Source organism: Garra rufa, chromosome 7, assembly GCF_049309525.1.
Source record: "Garra rufa chromosome 7, GarRuf1.0, whole genome shotgun sequence".
Lineage (NCBI taxonomy): Eukaryota > Metazoa > Chordata > Actinopteri > Cypriniformes > Cyprinidae > Garra > Garra rufa.
This window is the reverse complement of record NC_133367.1, coordinates 25,769,193-25,787,132: the sequence shown is the minus strand read 5'-3', so window position 1 is coordinate 25,787,132 and position 17,940 is coordinate 25,769,193. Positions and strand designations below refer to the sequence as shown.

The window sequence follows — 17,940 nt, the reverse complement described above, 5'->3', positions numbered from 1 at the left end:
GAATTGTTTATATCTTACAATTCAGATTTTTTTTTTCAGAATTGTGAGTTAAGTCAAAATTGTGAGATATTTATATTTTATATATAAATCGTTCAGTGTGACTTTATAACTCACAATTGTGAGTTTATATCATGCATTTCTGACTGAACTCACAATTATGAGAAAAAAGCCAGAATTGTGAATTTATATCTCGCAAATGTGACTTTATAACTCGCAATTGTGAGTTTGTATCACACAATTCTGGGAGAAAGAAAGCCACATTTCTTTATAATTCGCAATTGTGAGTTTTATGGTGCAATTCTGACTTTATAATTCGCAATTCTGAGAAAAAAAGTCAGAATTATGAGTTTATCTCTTTATAGCTCGCAATTGTGAGTTTATATCACGCAGTTCTGAGAAAAAAAAGTCAGGATCGTGAGTTTATATCTTGCAGTTCTGGCTTTATAACTCACAATTGCAAGTTTTTTATCTTCTATCTATCTAGTTTTTACATCATGCAATTTTGAGAAAAAAAGCCAGAATTGTTTATGCCTCACAATTCTGACTTTATAACATGCAATTGTGAGTTGATATCATGCAATTTTGACTTAACTCACAATTCAGATTTTTTATCTCACAAATGTGACTTTATAACTTGCAATTCTGAGAAAAAAAGTTAAAATTGAGTTTATATCATGTGATTTTGACTTAACATGTTAATCTGAGAAAAAAGTTAAAATTACATGTTTTTATGTCGCAATTCTGACTATTTCTCGCAATTGTTTATATCATGCAGCGCCGAGAAAAAATTCTGAGAAAAAAAAACAGAATTGTGTAAATCTCGGAATTATGACTATTACTTTTTTTATCATGCAATTCTGACTTTATAACTCACAATTCTGATAAAAAAAAAGTCATCCTGTGCGAATTTGCATTGACTTTGTACGTAATCTACTCGTGCGAATAATAAAAATTTGCTTTTGGTTTGGACACATGATAAAAAATATTCCATGGAAGTCGATGGCTACCGTCTGGTTTTCATCATTCTTCAAAATGTGTTCAACAGAAGAAAACATACAGGAAATCAAGTCTTAAATTAAATGAAGAATTTAAGTTTTGGGTGAACTGTCCCTTAAAAGGAATATTTCAGTTCAGTATAAGTTAACCTGATTCCATACCATTTATAGCATAATGCTGATGAACAGTTATTTCCAAAAATTAGTTTAATTTTCTTTACTGTATTCCTGCTCCTACTAACAATATAAGAAAGAAAAAAAATACTCCAAGCCATCCCTCAAAAGCCAGTTGTTTTATTTCATAGGAACACATATAAATAACTGTAACAAAATACATTAGGTTGGTATCTTTCTGCGCTGCACGTACCGTAATACTGATATCCTTCAGGACAGCATGCTAATGGTGTCAGACTGCACTGTAGAGGCATAACAAAGTGCTGGCTCATGGAGAAATATCCAATCAATTTACTAAAGAGCATTTAAAGCTGATGATCAATGTGACTGCAGCGTTTGCACTGAGGATATAAACCTCTTTGACCGTGTACGATATAGATCTGTGTACTTGTCAGCAGCATGGAGAAGGTTTCGTACTAGAACCGAATGCAAAAGCAACGGAGGATTTAAATGCAACAAAATGTTCAGAAGATAGATAAACATTGATGTTCATTTAGACCATTCTTCATTTCAATAACACTTGAGTTTAACTTTCAGTACATGAAATATTCTTGTCCTTCATATATGACTGTATTACAGATATAATATTCTGTTGTAGCGGTAGTAACATTCTGGCAAAAAACAAGCCAATGAGTGTCACTCAAGGTGCGGTCACATTTAACGCCGTTTGCTGAAATTCGTATAAATTTAGTTTCATGTGAGGGCAAAAATCGTTCAAGATTACGCTCATGTTATAACTCGCAATTTTGAGTTTATATCACCCAATTCTGAGAAAAGTGAGTTTATACCTCGCAATTCTGACTTTATAACTCGCAATTGCGAGTTTGTATCACACAATTCTGACTTCGTAATTCTGAGAAAAATGTTAGAATTGCAAGTTTTTCAATTCTATTTCTCGCAATTGCGAGTTTATATCACGCAATTCTGAGGAAAAAGTAAGAATCGCGAGTTTATAAAACGGTTAGTTCCATTCCTCAATTCTGATTGGTCAGCAGCTGTGTCGTATTCATGATACGGCACTGCTATGACCGCTTCACTCAACGGTTTTGTGTATCATTGAACCCCCTTAGAAACCACCCTTAGCAACGTAAACACAGCTGCAGCAGTTAGGGACTACTTTTTACAGCGGAAGGCAGTTAATGATTTTACTTTATGAAAACGTACAACTTAATATGTATAAATTAATATATATTTTTGATTTTAATATTTTTATTGTGCGGTAACCGTTTTATAAAAGCAATAAGGTACTTGAGGCCGTGCTGTATCGTGAATAAATCACGGCTGAAGGGGTTGCAGTTGATACCTCAATTTTAACACTATAACTCGCAATTGTGAGTTTATATCACGCAATTCTGAGAAAAAGTAAGTTTCTATCTTGCAATTCTGACTGTTTCTCACAATTGTGAGTTTATACCATGCAATTCTGAGAAAAAAACCCAGAATCGTGAGTTTATATCTCGACTTTATTTCTCTCAATTTTGAGTTTATATCATGCATTGATGTTGTAACAATAGTATCATACCAGTCATATTTAACTATGTCTCATATGAGGGCGAAAAAGTTTCAACGTAGATTTCACTTCGAATTGGTTGCGCGAATTCTCCACACGAACCAACAGAAAGCTGGTTTTAAAGTGATTTTAGTTTGAGATGGGCTTTGTCTCTACGCTATTTACAAAAGAAAACATGCCTGTTTTTGCATGCAAATTTTCACTGAAAGTTCGCTAATGTGACCACACCTTCAATAGTCTCTTTTTTTTAAGGTACCGCTGAAAATAAAGGCCCATTCACACCAAAAACAATAACTACAGTGTTGACTATGGCCGTGTTCACACTTGGCGTCTTTTTTGACAAGAAAAAGTTGACTAGGGCGTTTTTTTAGTAAAAAAAAAAGCTGGCAGCGTTCTGTTACAAAAAGCAGCCGAGTGTGTCTTTTTGTCGCTATAACAACAGCTGCAACAGTAGCGTAGTGCTGTGTGGTGAAGAAATGTCGAGAAAGAGCCTCTTTGTGATGTATATTATGATAGAGTTGTTTACTCATATCATACAACTCCTTGTGCTCCGAAACTAGTACGATAAGATTATCTACCGGCAACTTCTCCGTTTTCTCTTGTTGTTTTTGTTGTTATGGAAACGATAGGTCCTGCTACTCGCTTGTCATTGGTCAGCTGTCAAAAAAGCGCTTGACGTAGGGCGTTTTCTTAAAAAAAGTTCAACTTTTTTCAACTTAAAAAGACGCTCTGAGCTGCAAAAAAAGACGCCGGCGGTGGCATTTAAAAAAAGCGCTAGGGCTTTTTTGAAAAGACGGTTTACTCCATAGGATTAGAATGTAAAACAGACGCTGGCAGTTTGAAAAAGGACGGCAAGTGTGAACACGGCCTATAACGATAAATGCAAAGTTCTATCATGAAACTCTAGATGCCGCAGGTCATTGGTTCTAACTCAGTCTGATCTGGTTGCTAATTGGTTTTTGCCATATCAGCAGCCAATGAGCTTGCTGCTTAAATACAATCAAATACTTGGCTAGTGTTTGCTGTAGCAGCGCACTTCAGAAACCCTCCACCTCCCCAGCTCCACCTGTTTAGAAGTTGTGGATGCAAAGCTAGTGCAGGATGATTATTTGTGGTTATAAAGTATATATATATATATATATATTTTTTTTTTTTAAATAACCGATTGTTTTACTAGATAAGATCCTTATTCCTCGGCTAGGATTGTGTAGAGCCCTTTGAAACTGCAATCTGGACCATCAACCTGCTGATCCCCATTGACGTCCAGTATATGGAGATGAATCCTGGAATGTTTTTGTCAAAAACCTTAATTTCTTTCGAATGAAGAAAGACATGAACATTTTGTCATTATTGTTATAGTTATTGTTTTTGGTGTGAACAGAAATAAATTTACCCAAAACTAAAACTGGACTGTAATGAAATGTATCCAAATACTTCAATTTTAGGTAACTATCCCTTTAATACAGACTGTTGTGATATCATAAAACTCCAAAGGTTGGTAAAACGTAATACTGCCGTTTACACAAACTCATCCCTGTCGTTATTCATTTACGTTGACTGCAACAAAATGTGATTCTGGAAGAGTATAGTCTTCACTTAGCGCTGTGGGCGTCTGTGTCGTAGCACGCGGATTGAAGCCGTGTTGTTTTGAGTCATTAAACGGGTCACCAGATCCAGACTGAGTCCCGACACCTTCTCGCCGTTCACCTCTAAGATTTCGTCCCCGACCCCGAGCAGCCCCGCGTAGAGTTTCTCCATATTGCTGTCGCCCATTTCTTCAACGTACACCCCTTAAACATAAAGCTGGTTAGTCTTAAAACTTTCTGACTGTGTCAGAATTGCATGCAAATAGGAGTGGGAGGTCCTCACCTGAGTCTGGTCTGCCTTTTCCTCGTGAGATGAGAAAGCCGAAGGGGCCGTTAGGGGGTCTGGAGAGCTCCAGTAGGATGGTGCCGTCAGGGAAGGCCTGAGCCACACGTCCCACTGGACGCACCGCACTGGGACGTCCCACATCTTCTACACTCAAGGCACGCTGAAGACCCCTATAACACACAGAGGACTATTTTAATGCCAGATTTTATGCTGAGTTATTTATTATTTACTAATTATAATATATTATTTTGAATTGTTCATTTAAGCAGTTTTGTTTTTATTTTTATTATTTTCTTATAAAATATGTGAGTGGTTCTTGACTGTGAAAGTTGCTACCACTATGACAGAGCCACTAAAAAATGTTTTTAATATCTTGTTATTTCATTTCTAGTATGTATTGTCTGGTTACTAGGCAGATATATTTTTAAATAATATTTAGATTTTTTTTATTTTTAATTATAATTAGATATTTATAAATATGTAATTTAATACATTAAATATATAATTATGTATATTATATTATATTATGGTCTTATCATATTTTAAAATTATATTTACTTTTAATTATAATTTATGTTTGGAAAATATAATTTAATACATTATGCGTTATATATATATTAAGTATAGGATTTTTTAAGAGTAATTAATTTATTATATAAGGGTCTTGTGATATATTTTTTAATTATATTTATATATTTACTTTTAATTGTAATTATATATTTATAAATACATAATTTGATACATTACATTTGTATATTAAATGTGGTATATACATTAAATATAGTATTTATTTTTTATTGTTAGATAATTGTATTTATAATATAAGATTATTTTTGAAGAGTGTTGTATAAACACTGTCAGGTAGTTATATTATATTATATTATATTATATTATAAAAGGGTCTTATGACAAATTTAAAAATTATATTTATATATTTTCTTTAATTATATGTATATATTTAGAAATGCAAAATTTAATACATTAACATTATATATTAAATGTTATACTTAAGTAGAGCATTTATTTTTTATTAGATAGTTATATTTATAATAATATATCATTTTTGAAGAGTATTGCTTAAACAAATACCCTTGTGTAGTTATATAATATTGTTATATTATATTATATAAAGGGGCCTTATGATATTTGTAAATTATATTTATATATTTCTTTTTATTATAATTTAATTGAATAAAATTGCATATTAAATATGTGTCACACCCCCGGACTTTCTTGTTGGTTTTTCCCATTTTCCCCCGCAGTTCTGAGTGTTTTTGGTTTCTCCCTTATTGTCTGCACCTGTGTTTGTAATTAGTCTGTCTATTTAAGGCGTGTGTTTTCCCAGTACTCTTGTCGGTCTTTGATGTTATATGGATGTCTTACCCTGCTGTTCCTGTGTCTGCTTGTATTCCGTTGGATTTATTAAATATTCGTCTTTTACTACGTCGTTGTTCGTGTGTTCCTGCCTACATCGTGACAGAAAGACCGACCAAAACAGTTATTTTGCGTGTTCACCTCCGTTTTGTTTCCCGTTTGTTTTTTCCAGTCCTTTTTGTTTCCGTTGTGTTTCCCCATGGATTCCTTTTTACGTCCAAAATTCATCCTGCTACGGCTGAAGCAGGGGGAATTACCGCTCGAGGGATACACGTTAATGTTCCAGCTCGTAGCTCAAACCACCAGCTACTCGGACGACGCGCTCTGTGCATTCTATGACGCAAGTCTCAATGCGTCATGCAGAGCGTCGTCGTCCGAGAACGGCCCTCGAGCGGACTTCGCCGCGTTTATGGAGTGGACACTGGCGAGAAACAAACCCTCGTTTCCCACCCGTTCCCAGGAGAATCTCGCCAGTGCCACTCCAGACCCAGAGCCCAGCCAGCCACCCCGACCCGCGGATTGTGAGCCCATCAGAGACGGGAAGCCCGAGCCCGGAGCGACAGCAGTATGGAGTGCCGACGGGGCCAAAACTGCTGATCAGGTGCGTGAGCTGACTATTACATCTGCGACGGTGGAGTGCTTCGTGGAGCAAGAGAGTGCGGTAGAGAGCCCCGCCCACTGCACTATCACTGAGGGTGAGCTGAAACAAGATTATGGGGATGTTATGGACTGTGTCATGGAAATACCTATCTGCCTGGATTTCCCACCCACCCTCCCTCATCTGCCTAGTCCTGAATCTCCGCTGGTTCTGCCCAGCCTTCATGAATCCCCGCTGTCTTCTGTCAGTCCCCTTGCTCACCCTCAGCCCACCATCTGTGCGGTGGGTTCGCCGCGGGTCTGCCAGTCTCCATTGGTGTCATGGCTGGAGGATCCCTCACCATCGCCTCCAGCCTCAGAGTCCTGGACTCCGCCTCGGCCCTCCGACCCTGCGGCTCCACCCCGGCTCTCTGCTCCCTCGTCTCCGCCGTCGCCCGTCGATCCACCAGCTCCACCGGGCACCATCGTCCCTCCGGCTCCGCCCTGGTCAGTCGTCACCCCACCTTCGCCTCTGGACTCTACTCCTCCGGCTGTGCCTCGTCGCGCCGTCCCACCGGCTCTGTGGACCTCCTCCCTCCCGCGGGCACAGCCTCGGTCCTCTGTCGCTCCGGCTCCGCCTTGGTCGCCAGAGCCTTGGGTTCCGCCTTGGCCCTCCAGATCCGCGGTGTCACCCAAGATCATCGGCTTTCCGTCTCCGCCTCGGGCTCTCCCACCACCTGCTCCGCCTCCGTCGGTCGGCCCCTTGGAGTCGTCAGCCCTTCCTCCAACATGGCTCCTCCCTCCATCGGCTCCACCGTGGGAATACATCTTGGCTGCGTTCTGGGTCTCACCTGGCTCCTCCTGCTCCAGCCCATTCCTGTCACCTCCTTGGCTCCTCCCTCCGTCACCACCCTGGACTCTATCTTGTGTCCTCCTCCCGGGAGTCCGTCCTCCACCTAAGCCCCCTCCTAAGACTTTGTACTGTTTCCTTTTGTCTGTTTGTCGGCACGAGGACGTGCCTTCCGGGAGGGGGAGGTAATGTCACACCCCCGGACTTTCTTGTTGGTTTTTCCCATTTTCCCCCGCAGTTCTGAGTGTTTTTGGTTTCTCCCTTATTGTCTGCACCTGTGTTTGTAATTAGTCTGTCTATTTAAGGCGTGTGTTTTCCCAGTACTCTTGTCGGTCTTTGATGTTATATGGATGTCTTACCCTGCTGTTCCTGTGTCTGCTTGTATTCCGTTGGATTTATTAAATATTCGTCTTTTACTACGTCGTTGTTCGTGTGTTCCTGCCTACATCGTGACAATATGTTGTGTGTGTGTGTGTGTATATATATATATATGTATAGCATTTATTTTTATTAATTATATTTATAATATAATAAATATATCATATTAATTTATTAATTATTGTATAACAGACCCTCATGTAGTTTTATTTTATTATATATTTACTTTTATTTATATTATCTATTTATAAATATATAATTTAATATATAAAGTTGGCATATTAAATATGTATGTTAAGTATAGCATTTATTTTTACTATTAGATCATAATTATAATTTAATAACATTATTTATCCTATATATTAATCTAATTTTTACACCCTCATTTTTATATATATATTATATTATAAAGGGGCCTTATGACATTTAAATTAATAAATATTTTAATTCTATTTATTCCATTTATATATTTACTTATAGTTATATATTTCTAAATATATACTTTAACCCATTAAAATTGTATATTAAATGTTATATACATTAAATATAGTATTTTTATTTTATTATTAGATAATTGTATTTATAATATAATAATTACATATTAAATGTTATATGCGTACATATATGCGTGTATTAAGTATAGCATTTATTTTTATTATTAGATAATATTTATAATATAATGAGATATCAATTACTTTATAACATAATATATATTATGTTATATTTTATTATATTATAAATGGCCTTATGACATATTTAAAAAAAAATAATTCAATTTACTTATAGTTGTATATTTCTAAATATATACATTAACACATTACAATTGTATTATAAATGTGTTATATAGATATTAAGTATATCAATTTTTTTTTTTTTTACAAAAAACTAATATAATAAAATATAATACCAGTGTAATGTTTGTTTTTGTAAAGAAACATTTTAAAATGTAAAGGCTAAATAAACAAGACACAATCAAATCTTAAATAAATAAAAATATATACAAATAAACAATATATCATAAGGCACCGTCACATTTTAACATTATAACACATGATTATATTATAACAAATTTATTTACCAAAACATAAAAGATTAGATTAGAACAGCCATTTAATATTTATTATTGTAAAGAATTTCTTTTAACGACTGTGAAAAATTTTCAAGGAAGCTTTTCAAATAACGATAATCCCTAGACGTATGGCAGTGCTTGCTCCTTGTATTTCAGCTTGTTTTTTCATCTCCCCCATTCTTTCTCGTCAGATGCGAGCGAGTGTCCAATTATAGCCCGTCTCTCTAGCGGCTCTCTGCTTTCTTACTGGCTCTGGAGAAAGATGATGTAAGCTGCAGCTCTTCTCCAGTCACTGGGGCTGGAATTCCTCTCTGGCTATCTCCTTCACACACACACATTCACACACTCATAAACACAACACGCTCTCAGGCGCTATTGAATCACAACGCCGGCGACAAACACACTCTCTGGCACTGTGAACAACCCAAACACACACACGCTTAAAGGGCAGCGTTTAGTAACGCACGCAAGAGGCTGAATATAGCAACAGCATGTAGACGGGTGATCATTCCCTGCATTCCATGTCTTTCTTTGGCAGACACACACACCTCTATTTTTATCTTCCCTCGCTCCCTCCCTCTCTCTCTGTGTCTTTTCATGGCTGCTGCTGCTGCTGACCCAGTCAATGGAAAATACTTATCCTGTTGCACAACACGACAGCTGTCTGAACATTACCGGAACATGATGCATGCTCCACAGAACGTCATGCTTTAAATTGCCATCGTTCGTAACGCTAAAAGGTTACAAAGGGGTAAACGGGCAGATTTATTGCGATCAAGTGGTGTGTACTGTGGCGTTACCACAGTACGGGAATGGTGTCAGATGGATATAGGTCAACGGCAAGACATGAAAAGCAGACAGGGTACGTTTAGACACTCTTTATTTTAAAATCCTGATATTTAATAAAAAGGATAATAGTAATCTATATTTATGTAAGCATATTATATATTTATTTAAATATATTTATTATAACATATGTAATATAGCCTTAAAAACATATTTTGACTCAGAAATTCTGAAAATAATATTCATATAATATGTAAATAGTATATTTGTTTATTATTGTTTATAATATATATACAATTTCAGAAATTTGCTGTAAATGCATTTAAGTATAGCATTTATTTTAAATATATTTAAATAATAAATAGATTTAATAGCATATATTTATGTATGTATATTAATATTATATAAATATCAAATATAATAGTACAAATAATAAAAAGATGTAACAGTGTGTAATAATGTATTATGATATAAATAATATTTCTGCTATTTGTTATAAAAGGTATTTATAACAAATGTGTATATATTAAGATATATTAAGATAAAAATATTTATGACTTGTTTCTTTTTTAATTCATGAAAATAAATGTCAGTACAACAATTGTATTATATTATTTTATGTTATATTATAAAAGGGCCTTATGACATTTTAAAATTATATTTATGTATTTACTTGTATATTAAATGTTATATTAAGTTATAAAATATTAAGTATAGCATTTTTTAATTAGATAATTATATTTATAATATTTATTTAAATATATATTAAATGTTTACACACACACACACACACACACATACATATATATATATATATATATATATATATGATAGCCCTACAATTATGAATTTTTTAATTTATGAAAATAAATGAGTAGAACAATTGCATTTCTATTATATTATACATTATATTATATTATAAAAGGGCCTTATGACGTTTTGAAATTATATTAATATATTTACTTGTAATTATGATTATAGTTTATAAATATATATTTTAACATATACATTTTTTAATTCATGAAAATGTCAGTATGACAATTGCATTTCTATTCTATTCAATTCTATTATATTATAAAAGGGCCTTATGGTGTTTTTAAGTTATAATTACATATTTACTTGCAATTATATGTTTATAAATATATATTTTAATACAATAAAATTGTATGTCAAATGTTATATTAAGTTATAAAATATTAAATATTCAGTATAGCAGTTTTTATTAATTATATTTATAATATTTATTATAAATATATATTTCTTATATAAATATATTTATAAATTATATAAATATATTTATTATATTTAATAAATATAATATAGCCTTAAAAATGTAATATTTATGACTGAAGATAATAGTAAAAAAGTAAATATTTAAAAAAATTTATGAAAATAATATTCATATTATGTAAGTGTGTTCAATATAATATTTAAAATATGCAAAACATATCTGATATTTGCCGTAAACACATTATATATATATATTACAAATATATATATATATATATATATATATATATATATATATATATATAAAGATTTATTTATTTATTTATTCAAATTAATACATTAAATATAATAATAATACAAATATTTAATAGTATGTAGTAATGTATTGCAATATAAATAAGGTCAGTTATTATTATAATATTTATAATATACATACAATTTCTGATATTTGCTGTAAATGAATGGCTGAAAAAATGTATATATATATATATATATAATACACATTACATGTAGTTGTAATAATAATAATAATAATAATAAATACATTTAATGGTATGTAACAATGTATTACAATATAAATAAGGTCAGATAATGTAACCCTGAAAAAAAAATATTGATGACTCAAAAATTATGATTTTTTTTTAATTCATCAAAATTAATGTCAATACAACATTTTCTTTAGCAACTGTATTATTATATTATATTATATTATATTGTTTGGTGTAATTTTAAGTGATGCATCATTAGTTTTATTAATTAGTTTGTTGTGAAGCTGTACCTGGTTAATACAGGACTACAGGGCTGTTCTCCCGGAGTGTATGCAGAGGAACGGTCTGTTTTCTTTCTGGGGATTTGAAGGTTTTGAGCCGATGAAGATCTCCTCAGCTGGAGAAAGGGAGACCCCTAGTGGTGAGAAAGGATACAGTCAGAGCCACTCTCCAAATTATCACCTTGAAATTGTAAAAAAGTAGCACACTGACACATCAATGCAACTGCATCCGTAGTATCTCTTCAATTGTAATTAATAAAAATATGTACATATTACAGATGTTTAATGAGGGAGTTCTGAAGGCTGATATTATATCATAGATGCTAACCAGACGTATAGTCTGCAATGAGGGGGCTTTCTTCAGCTGGTTGTGGTGTCTGTGTGTGGGGCTGGGGGAAGTGGAGGGTGAAGTCGGTCGAGTGTTTTGATTCGGGTTTGAGTTGGGTTTAGGTTGCAGGCTGAGCTGATCCATGCTGCTAGATCGTCCCTTTCCCAGCAGCCCCACGCTGTTCAGCCCCATGGCGGAGAAAAACCGCCGCAAGGAGAGTTTGGGTCGACCCTCCCGCTGCTCTGCATCCATCCCGGCTCTGAAAAACAGGTTATTTCAGTATGTTATTTGCTATTCCAGTGACTTGTTGGTGTATTTCATTAGATTGTTTTTCTGTCTTTTTTATTCATTATTTGTAATATAAGGTGCAATTTTGATTGTGACATCTGTATAAAGGTTTATGCAATTGTGATTCTCAGTCAGTAGGTGGCAGTGTTGTAGTAGACAAACACATAGTCATAAGGAAGCCTGGCCCACATCTCCCCTGACCTACTTTGAGCTTTAAGTGCCAAAGCAATCTGTATGATTGTGGCCCCGGAAATTATATTGTTCGGGGAAAGGATTGAACATTTTAGTAAAGGATCTGGTTTGTTAAAGCCTTAACCTAAAAAAAGAGGGGTTGCGGTAAAGGGAGGTAGCTGTGGGTATGGACGTAGCACATTCATTATTTCCAACCTCTCTTTCTTTCCCTCTTTACTCACTGTGAAAAGTTTGGGCTAGTTGCCCTGTGATGCACTGGTCTGATTGGCCCTCTGATGTGTCCGTCATTGAGATGAGTCTGGGTTGATTCAGCACTGCTGGATGTTGCATCAGATCCCAGCTGTCCTGTACTCTGGTGCTGTTCTGCATCTAAGAAAGAATGGAAAACGTGGCTGTGATGATGAAACATCCTATGTATACTGTTAAATATCATGATGAATATGAATATGTTGATAATAACAGTAGAACATTAGTCGATCATTTATGTAACTGAAACGTCAAATAGTTTTTCCAATCCACGTCACACAAGACGGAAAATTGTTGAAGGAGATGGAAAAAGGCTGTCAGAGAGCTACAGCTGATCGCACTAGCAACTGGCCCACTGTGGGATTACTCCAACAGGACAGTGTGGATCTGCTGATCTGGACAATCCCCAGTGGGACAGGAACGCAGTCAAGAGAAGCGCACATGTGCTCACCCGAAGGTGACACCTTGCTGACTGGAGCAGGGCTCACAGGTCTACCTGGAATTGCTGCTTGATTCTGGGAATTCATTTTTAGATTTGATTATGCAAGCGTGCATTTAAAATCTAACCTTCACAGTGCTAAATATTAGCTTGATCACTGGCAGTGTGCTCAAATATGTATTAAAAAACATGAACGTTCTAGTAGGTAGGACACTTGTGTAACACAAAAATAGCTAGTGCTTGACTAGACTTTGTGTCATGCCTAAGTGACTAAAGCTCAGTGCTAGTAACCAGAAAGGTTGCTGGTTTGAGTCAAAGGGCAATCACCACAGTTCCCTTAATCTAGGCCAGGTCTCCAAACTCAGTTCTGGAGGGCCGGTGTCCTGCAGAGTTTAGCTCCAACCCTAATTAAACACACCTGAACCAGCTAATCAAGGTCTAACTAGGCATGCTAGAAACTTCCAGGCAGGTGTGTTGAGGTAAGTTAGAGCTAAACTCTGTAGGACAGGGGTTTTCAAACCTGTCCTGGAGCCTCCCCTGCCCTGCACATTTTGTATGTCTCCCTTATTAGGCACACCCAATTCAGGTCTTGCAGTCTCTACTAATGAGCTGATGATTTGAATCAGGTGTATTAGATGAGAGAGACAAGCAAAATGTGCAGGGCAGGGGAGGCTCCAGGACAGGTTTGAAAACCCCTGCTGTAGGACAATGTCCCATTTTGGAGCCCCCTGATCTAGGCACTTACCTAATGTTTCTTTAGGGCAGGAGTGTCCAAACTCTGTCCTGAAAGGCCACTGTCCTGAAGAGTTTAGCTCCAACCCTAATTAAAAACACCTGAACCAGCTAATCAAGGTCTAACTAGGCATGCTAGAAACTTCCAGGCAGATCTGTTGAGGTAAGTTGGAGCTAAACTCTGTAGGACAATGGCCGAGTTTGGAGACCCCTGATCTAGGCACTTACCCAATGTTTCTTTAGGGCAGGAGTGTCCAAACTCTGTCCTGATGGGCCATTGTCCTGAAAAGTTTAGCGCCAACTTACCTCAGCACGCCTGTCTAGAAGTTTCTCGTATGCTTAGTAAGACCTTGATTAGCTGGTCAGGTGTGTCTGGAGACCTACATTCCTTCAGACTTTAGTTCCAACCTTATTTTAAAACACCTGTATGTAACTGACAATTAGCCCTGAACACTATGATTTGCTGGTTCAGGTGTGCCTGATTAAGGTTGGAGCTGACATCTGCAGGACAGTAGCTCTCCAAGAAGAGGGTTTGCGTTAACCCTAATTCAGGGTTGTCCAAACCTGTTTCTGAAAGGCCATTGTCCTGCTGAGTTTAGCTTCTGCCTTAATTAAATACACCTGAACCAACTAATCAAAGTTTTTTTAGGCTTACTTGTTGGTGTGTTGGACTTCAAGGTAAGTTGAAGCTAAATTCTGCATGATAACGGCCCTCCAGGAGCAGGTTGTACATCCCTGGTGTATGGTAAGTTGCTTTGGATCAGGGGTCTCCAAATTCAGTTCTGGAGCATCGGTGTCCTACAGAGTTTAGCTCCAACTTCCCTGAACACACCTGCCTGGAAGTTTCTAAAATGCCTAGACCTTTGTTCAGGTGTGTTTAATTAGGGTTAGAGCTAAACTCTGCAGGACCGATTCTCCAGGACCAAGTATGGAGACCCCTGCTTACTGACTACTGCTATAAGCCAATGTAATTAAACTAACCTGTTAGCCTTTCTTCTCCTTGTATGGGTGAGTTTCGAGCACACAGAACTGGGCTCGTCCTGAGTATGGGACCAGGGGTGACCATTGGAGATCTGTCCTCCCAATAACCCAAACCAGAAGAAGCCTGCTCCTGAGGACAACTCTCCACAGCACCCGCTGCCTCTGTGGAGTCCAGATTGTACTCCGGCGAAGATATGAGTGTGACGGTCCGCTTACCATTAGAGCGGTTCTTTGAGCTGGATTTCAGGGCTGATTTTTTCGGTTGGAGAGGTGGAGGGGTTGGCTGAGAAACATGGGAGCTGCATGGCTCTCCTTTGGGGGGCAATGGAGGTGCCACAGGTCCCTTGCTCGATGTGGGACTGCATGTGACTGGGATTCTTTGTCCCAGTCCAAGTGGATCCGTGGCATAGGGGTTGAGTGGCAGTGCTAGTCCATTCGAGAGACACATTTGAGTTCCACCATTGCAGTCCGGAGGTGTTGGAGCCCTCAGGCCATTGACGTACAAGGGTTCCTGCTTGCTCTCTTGCTTCCGGACCTTCTTCTTTAGCTTCTGGAATGTACCTCTACCGCTTACGGTATTTGCAGGACTGCAATGCGTTCCATCGCTGTGGACAATAGCGGGACTCGTCCCAATGTACGTCTCCTTAATCTGTTCGATCCGGACAAGCCGGTTAGGAAGGGTGGGAGCAACCCAACATGGTATCTTTTTCCCTTCGACTTCCCCATTAGGCAAAGCCAGAGTATTTGAGTTCAAGCTAGGCCCGTGGGGTTCATTTAGAAAGGTCCCACAAGAGTTGCACTGCCTGTTTGCTGTCTCAGGACCTTTGCCGTTCAATAAACTCTTCTTGGCTTTTGTCTTCCAGAATATAGAATCATTGGAGCCATGTCCTGTCTCTGCCTGTCCATTGATGTAAGACGACAAGGTGGGTTTGGACACCAGCAGCCCCTGCGCTCTTTCTCCAGCCCTGCGCCTCTGGCGTAGCCGCTCCAGGTAGCGCACCTCAGCGTCTTTCTCCGACTCGTCTTCGAAACGCACACGAGTAGGGGACTGGCCGTGTCTCCGCCGGGTTCCACCTGCCGAGTCGCCACTGGAGGAGTCACTAAGGTTTCCGGAGACCACCGCCACGCCCTCCTTCCCCGCAAGAGGAGCCTGGTGTAGGGGTACACCAACCCAGGACAACTGCTCCCTGTACACACATGCACATTTATGAAATTTGTTACATTCCTGAGCACTTAGATACACAAAACGGATGCATGCCAAAGTGGCCAGCAGATCTCTCAGTACGGAGACATGAACGAATTCCTGAGGAAAAAATTCCCTCTGCTTTGGCTCCTCTGTGCACATTCCTGACATGCTTTTTTACTCCTTTATGGAAGGTTGTCTTCAGCATGGCAGGCATTTCAATATCAGCAGCTCTTATCATCAGCGCCTTTCCATATCCCCTGCTTGCTAAGATGCAGAAGTGCCAGAATAGTAATCTACCGGTGTATTATTGTGCACTGGGACTTTTATGCCCATTAAGCTTTGTGCACTGTTCTGCAACCTATGGGACTTTATACAGCTGTGAGTTTGTCTTAAACTGTCAATCTCAAGAGAGGCAGTTAAGTGTTAAGTTTAACCCGAGCAAGCTGACAGCAGTGTATTCAACATCACTGAGCTGTTTTGCCCATAAGGGAGAAGCAGGAAGGGAATTAGGGAGAAGGAAAGTAACAGCTGGCAGACATGACAGGTGTAACAGAGCAGGACAGCAAAGCAGTTTCATCAAAGCTGCCATTTGAATACAAATGAACAATTTTAATCTGCCAGTCACTAATCATTTTCTTATCCAAGCCAGAATATGTAATTTAATTGCTTTTTAAACCTAAATGCACCATGTACACTAATTAATGAAATATTTTTATTTGATTTATCACAATCATATTTAATTTATTTAAATTTATTTATTTTTATTTATTTAATATAATTTTTAAATAATACTTTTTACTATTCACACATATTTTTTTAAACATTTTTAATTTTTTTTTTTTCAATATTTTTTCGTCTTTTCTCAGTGCACATCAGGTTTTGTTGTGACGTTTAAAATTGCCATAATCTGTTCCGGATGCTGCCATGTAATGCACGCCGCTTGTCTTCATACCAAACAAGGTGACAGGCGTTTGGGGCAGCTCGCCCATCTGTCTTTGTGTGAAAGTGCTGAGGTAGAGAACTGAGCACTGGACGGGGAAGTGGGATTTAGAGGCACCAGTCGTGTGTTCACGTTGTATAATTCAGGTAGTCTTATATAACAGAAGAGTTTGGAGGAGGACGCCAGTATACTTAGTTTAGAAGTTTAAATTCAGACTACCATTAGCTTTTCACTGTTAGCATTTAATGGGTGTCTCTGTTTTCTTTGATACTAGAGTTATTCTATAACAGTTGTGTGTCGGTATTCAAACAGATACATTGAATATACAGCCTATTTTAATGTCTTTATAATGCCAGACAGAAATAGAAAACACCACCTGTTGCTTCTCAAAAAAGATTTCCCCAACAGCTGCCTGTCTCCAAATAGAGCAAAAGCCTATTCAATCCAGCACCGAATAATACAGTTTAACATCTATATCCCCCTCAGAAACCCTCAAGAGTGAGCAGACGAAGCTTTTCCTTGTTTTGATATGAAGAGAGCCGTGTAGTCACCCTCCCTTCCCATGATGCCTAAGCCTCAAAACCCCAACCCCCCCCCCCAACCGAAACCCTAACAAGAGAGAAAAATACCATGAAAACTTACGGGTTGTCCCTCTGGATGGGTAGGATGGTGTGGTCGGCTTTAAGAGGGTTGGACCGGGCCTTCATACGTGCTCTTTCCAGCAGTCGTTTGGCCTGCTCGTGGCGAGGGCTCAGCGGAAGGTCGTCGCCCAACACAAAGGCCCTGTGGGCCGGCCAGCGAGAGAAAGAAACACGTCAGCTCCTGTGCGGAGTGGGGGGGATTAAGTGGAGCAGGCCGTCATCACTAATTAGGCTGACGGACGTTGAGTGTGTGTGGGGTTTGTACCTGATTATAATGCGCTAGATGGGCTTATGCATATGTTTACATGATCAAAGGCTTGAATATTAGTCCGAAACAGGAACATGTCGATACCAAGATGTAAAAGTGCTTATGAAATCTTCATA

At 37.7% G+C, this 17,940-nt stretch overlaps 1 protein-coding gene across 2 annotated transcripts in view; it reads right to left on the bottom strand.

The window, feature by feature from the left end:
- Positions 1 to 1,273: 1,273 nt before the first annotated feature.
- The window catches only part of kiaa1614 (KIAA1614 ortholog), a 39,397-nt gene continuing 22,730 nt past the window's right edge, over positions 1,274 to 17,940 (bottom strand). For both annotated transcript variants that reach the window (XM_073844755.1, XM_073844756.1), the window contains 7 exons: positions 17,558 to 17,698; positions 14,790 to 15,976; positions 12,613 to 12,760; positions 11,912 to 12,170; positions 11,593 to 11,717; positions 4,549 to 4,721; positions 1,274 to 4,469 (listed from right to left, as the gene is read on the bottom strand). In XM_073844755.1, the coding sequence (XP_073700856.1) occupies positions 4,276 to 4,469; positions 4,549 to 4,721; positions 11,593 to 11,717; positions 11,912 to 12,170; positions 12,613 to 12,760; positions 14,790 to 15,976; positions 17,558 to 17,698 (2,227 nt within the window). In that variant the 3' untranslated portion in view covers positions 1,274 to 4,275. The remainder of the gene's footprint in view (positions 4,470 to 4,548; positions 4,722 to 11,592; positions 11,718 to 11,911; positions 12,171 to 12,612; positions 12,761 to 14,789; positions 15,977 to 17,557; positions 17,699 to 17,940) is intronic.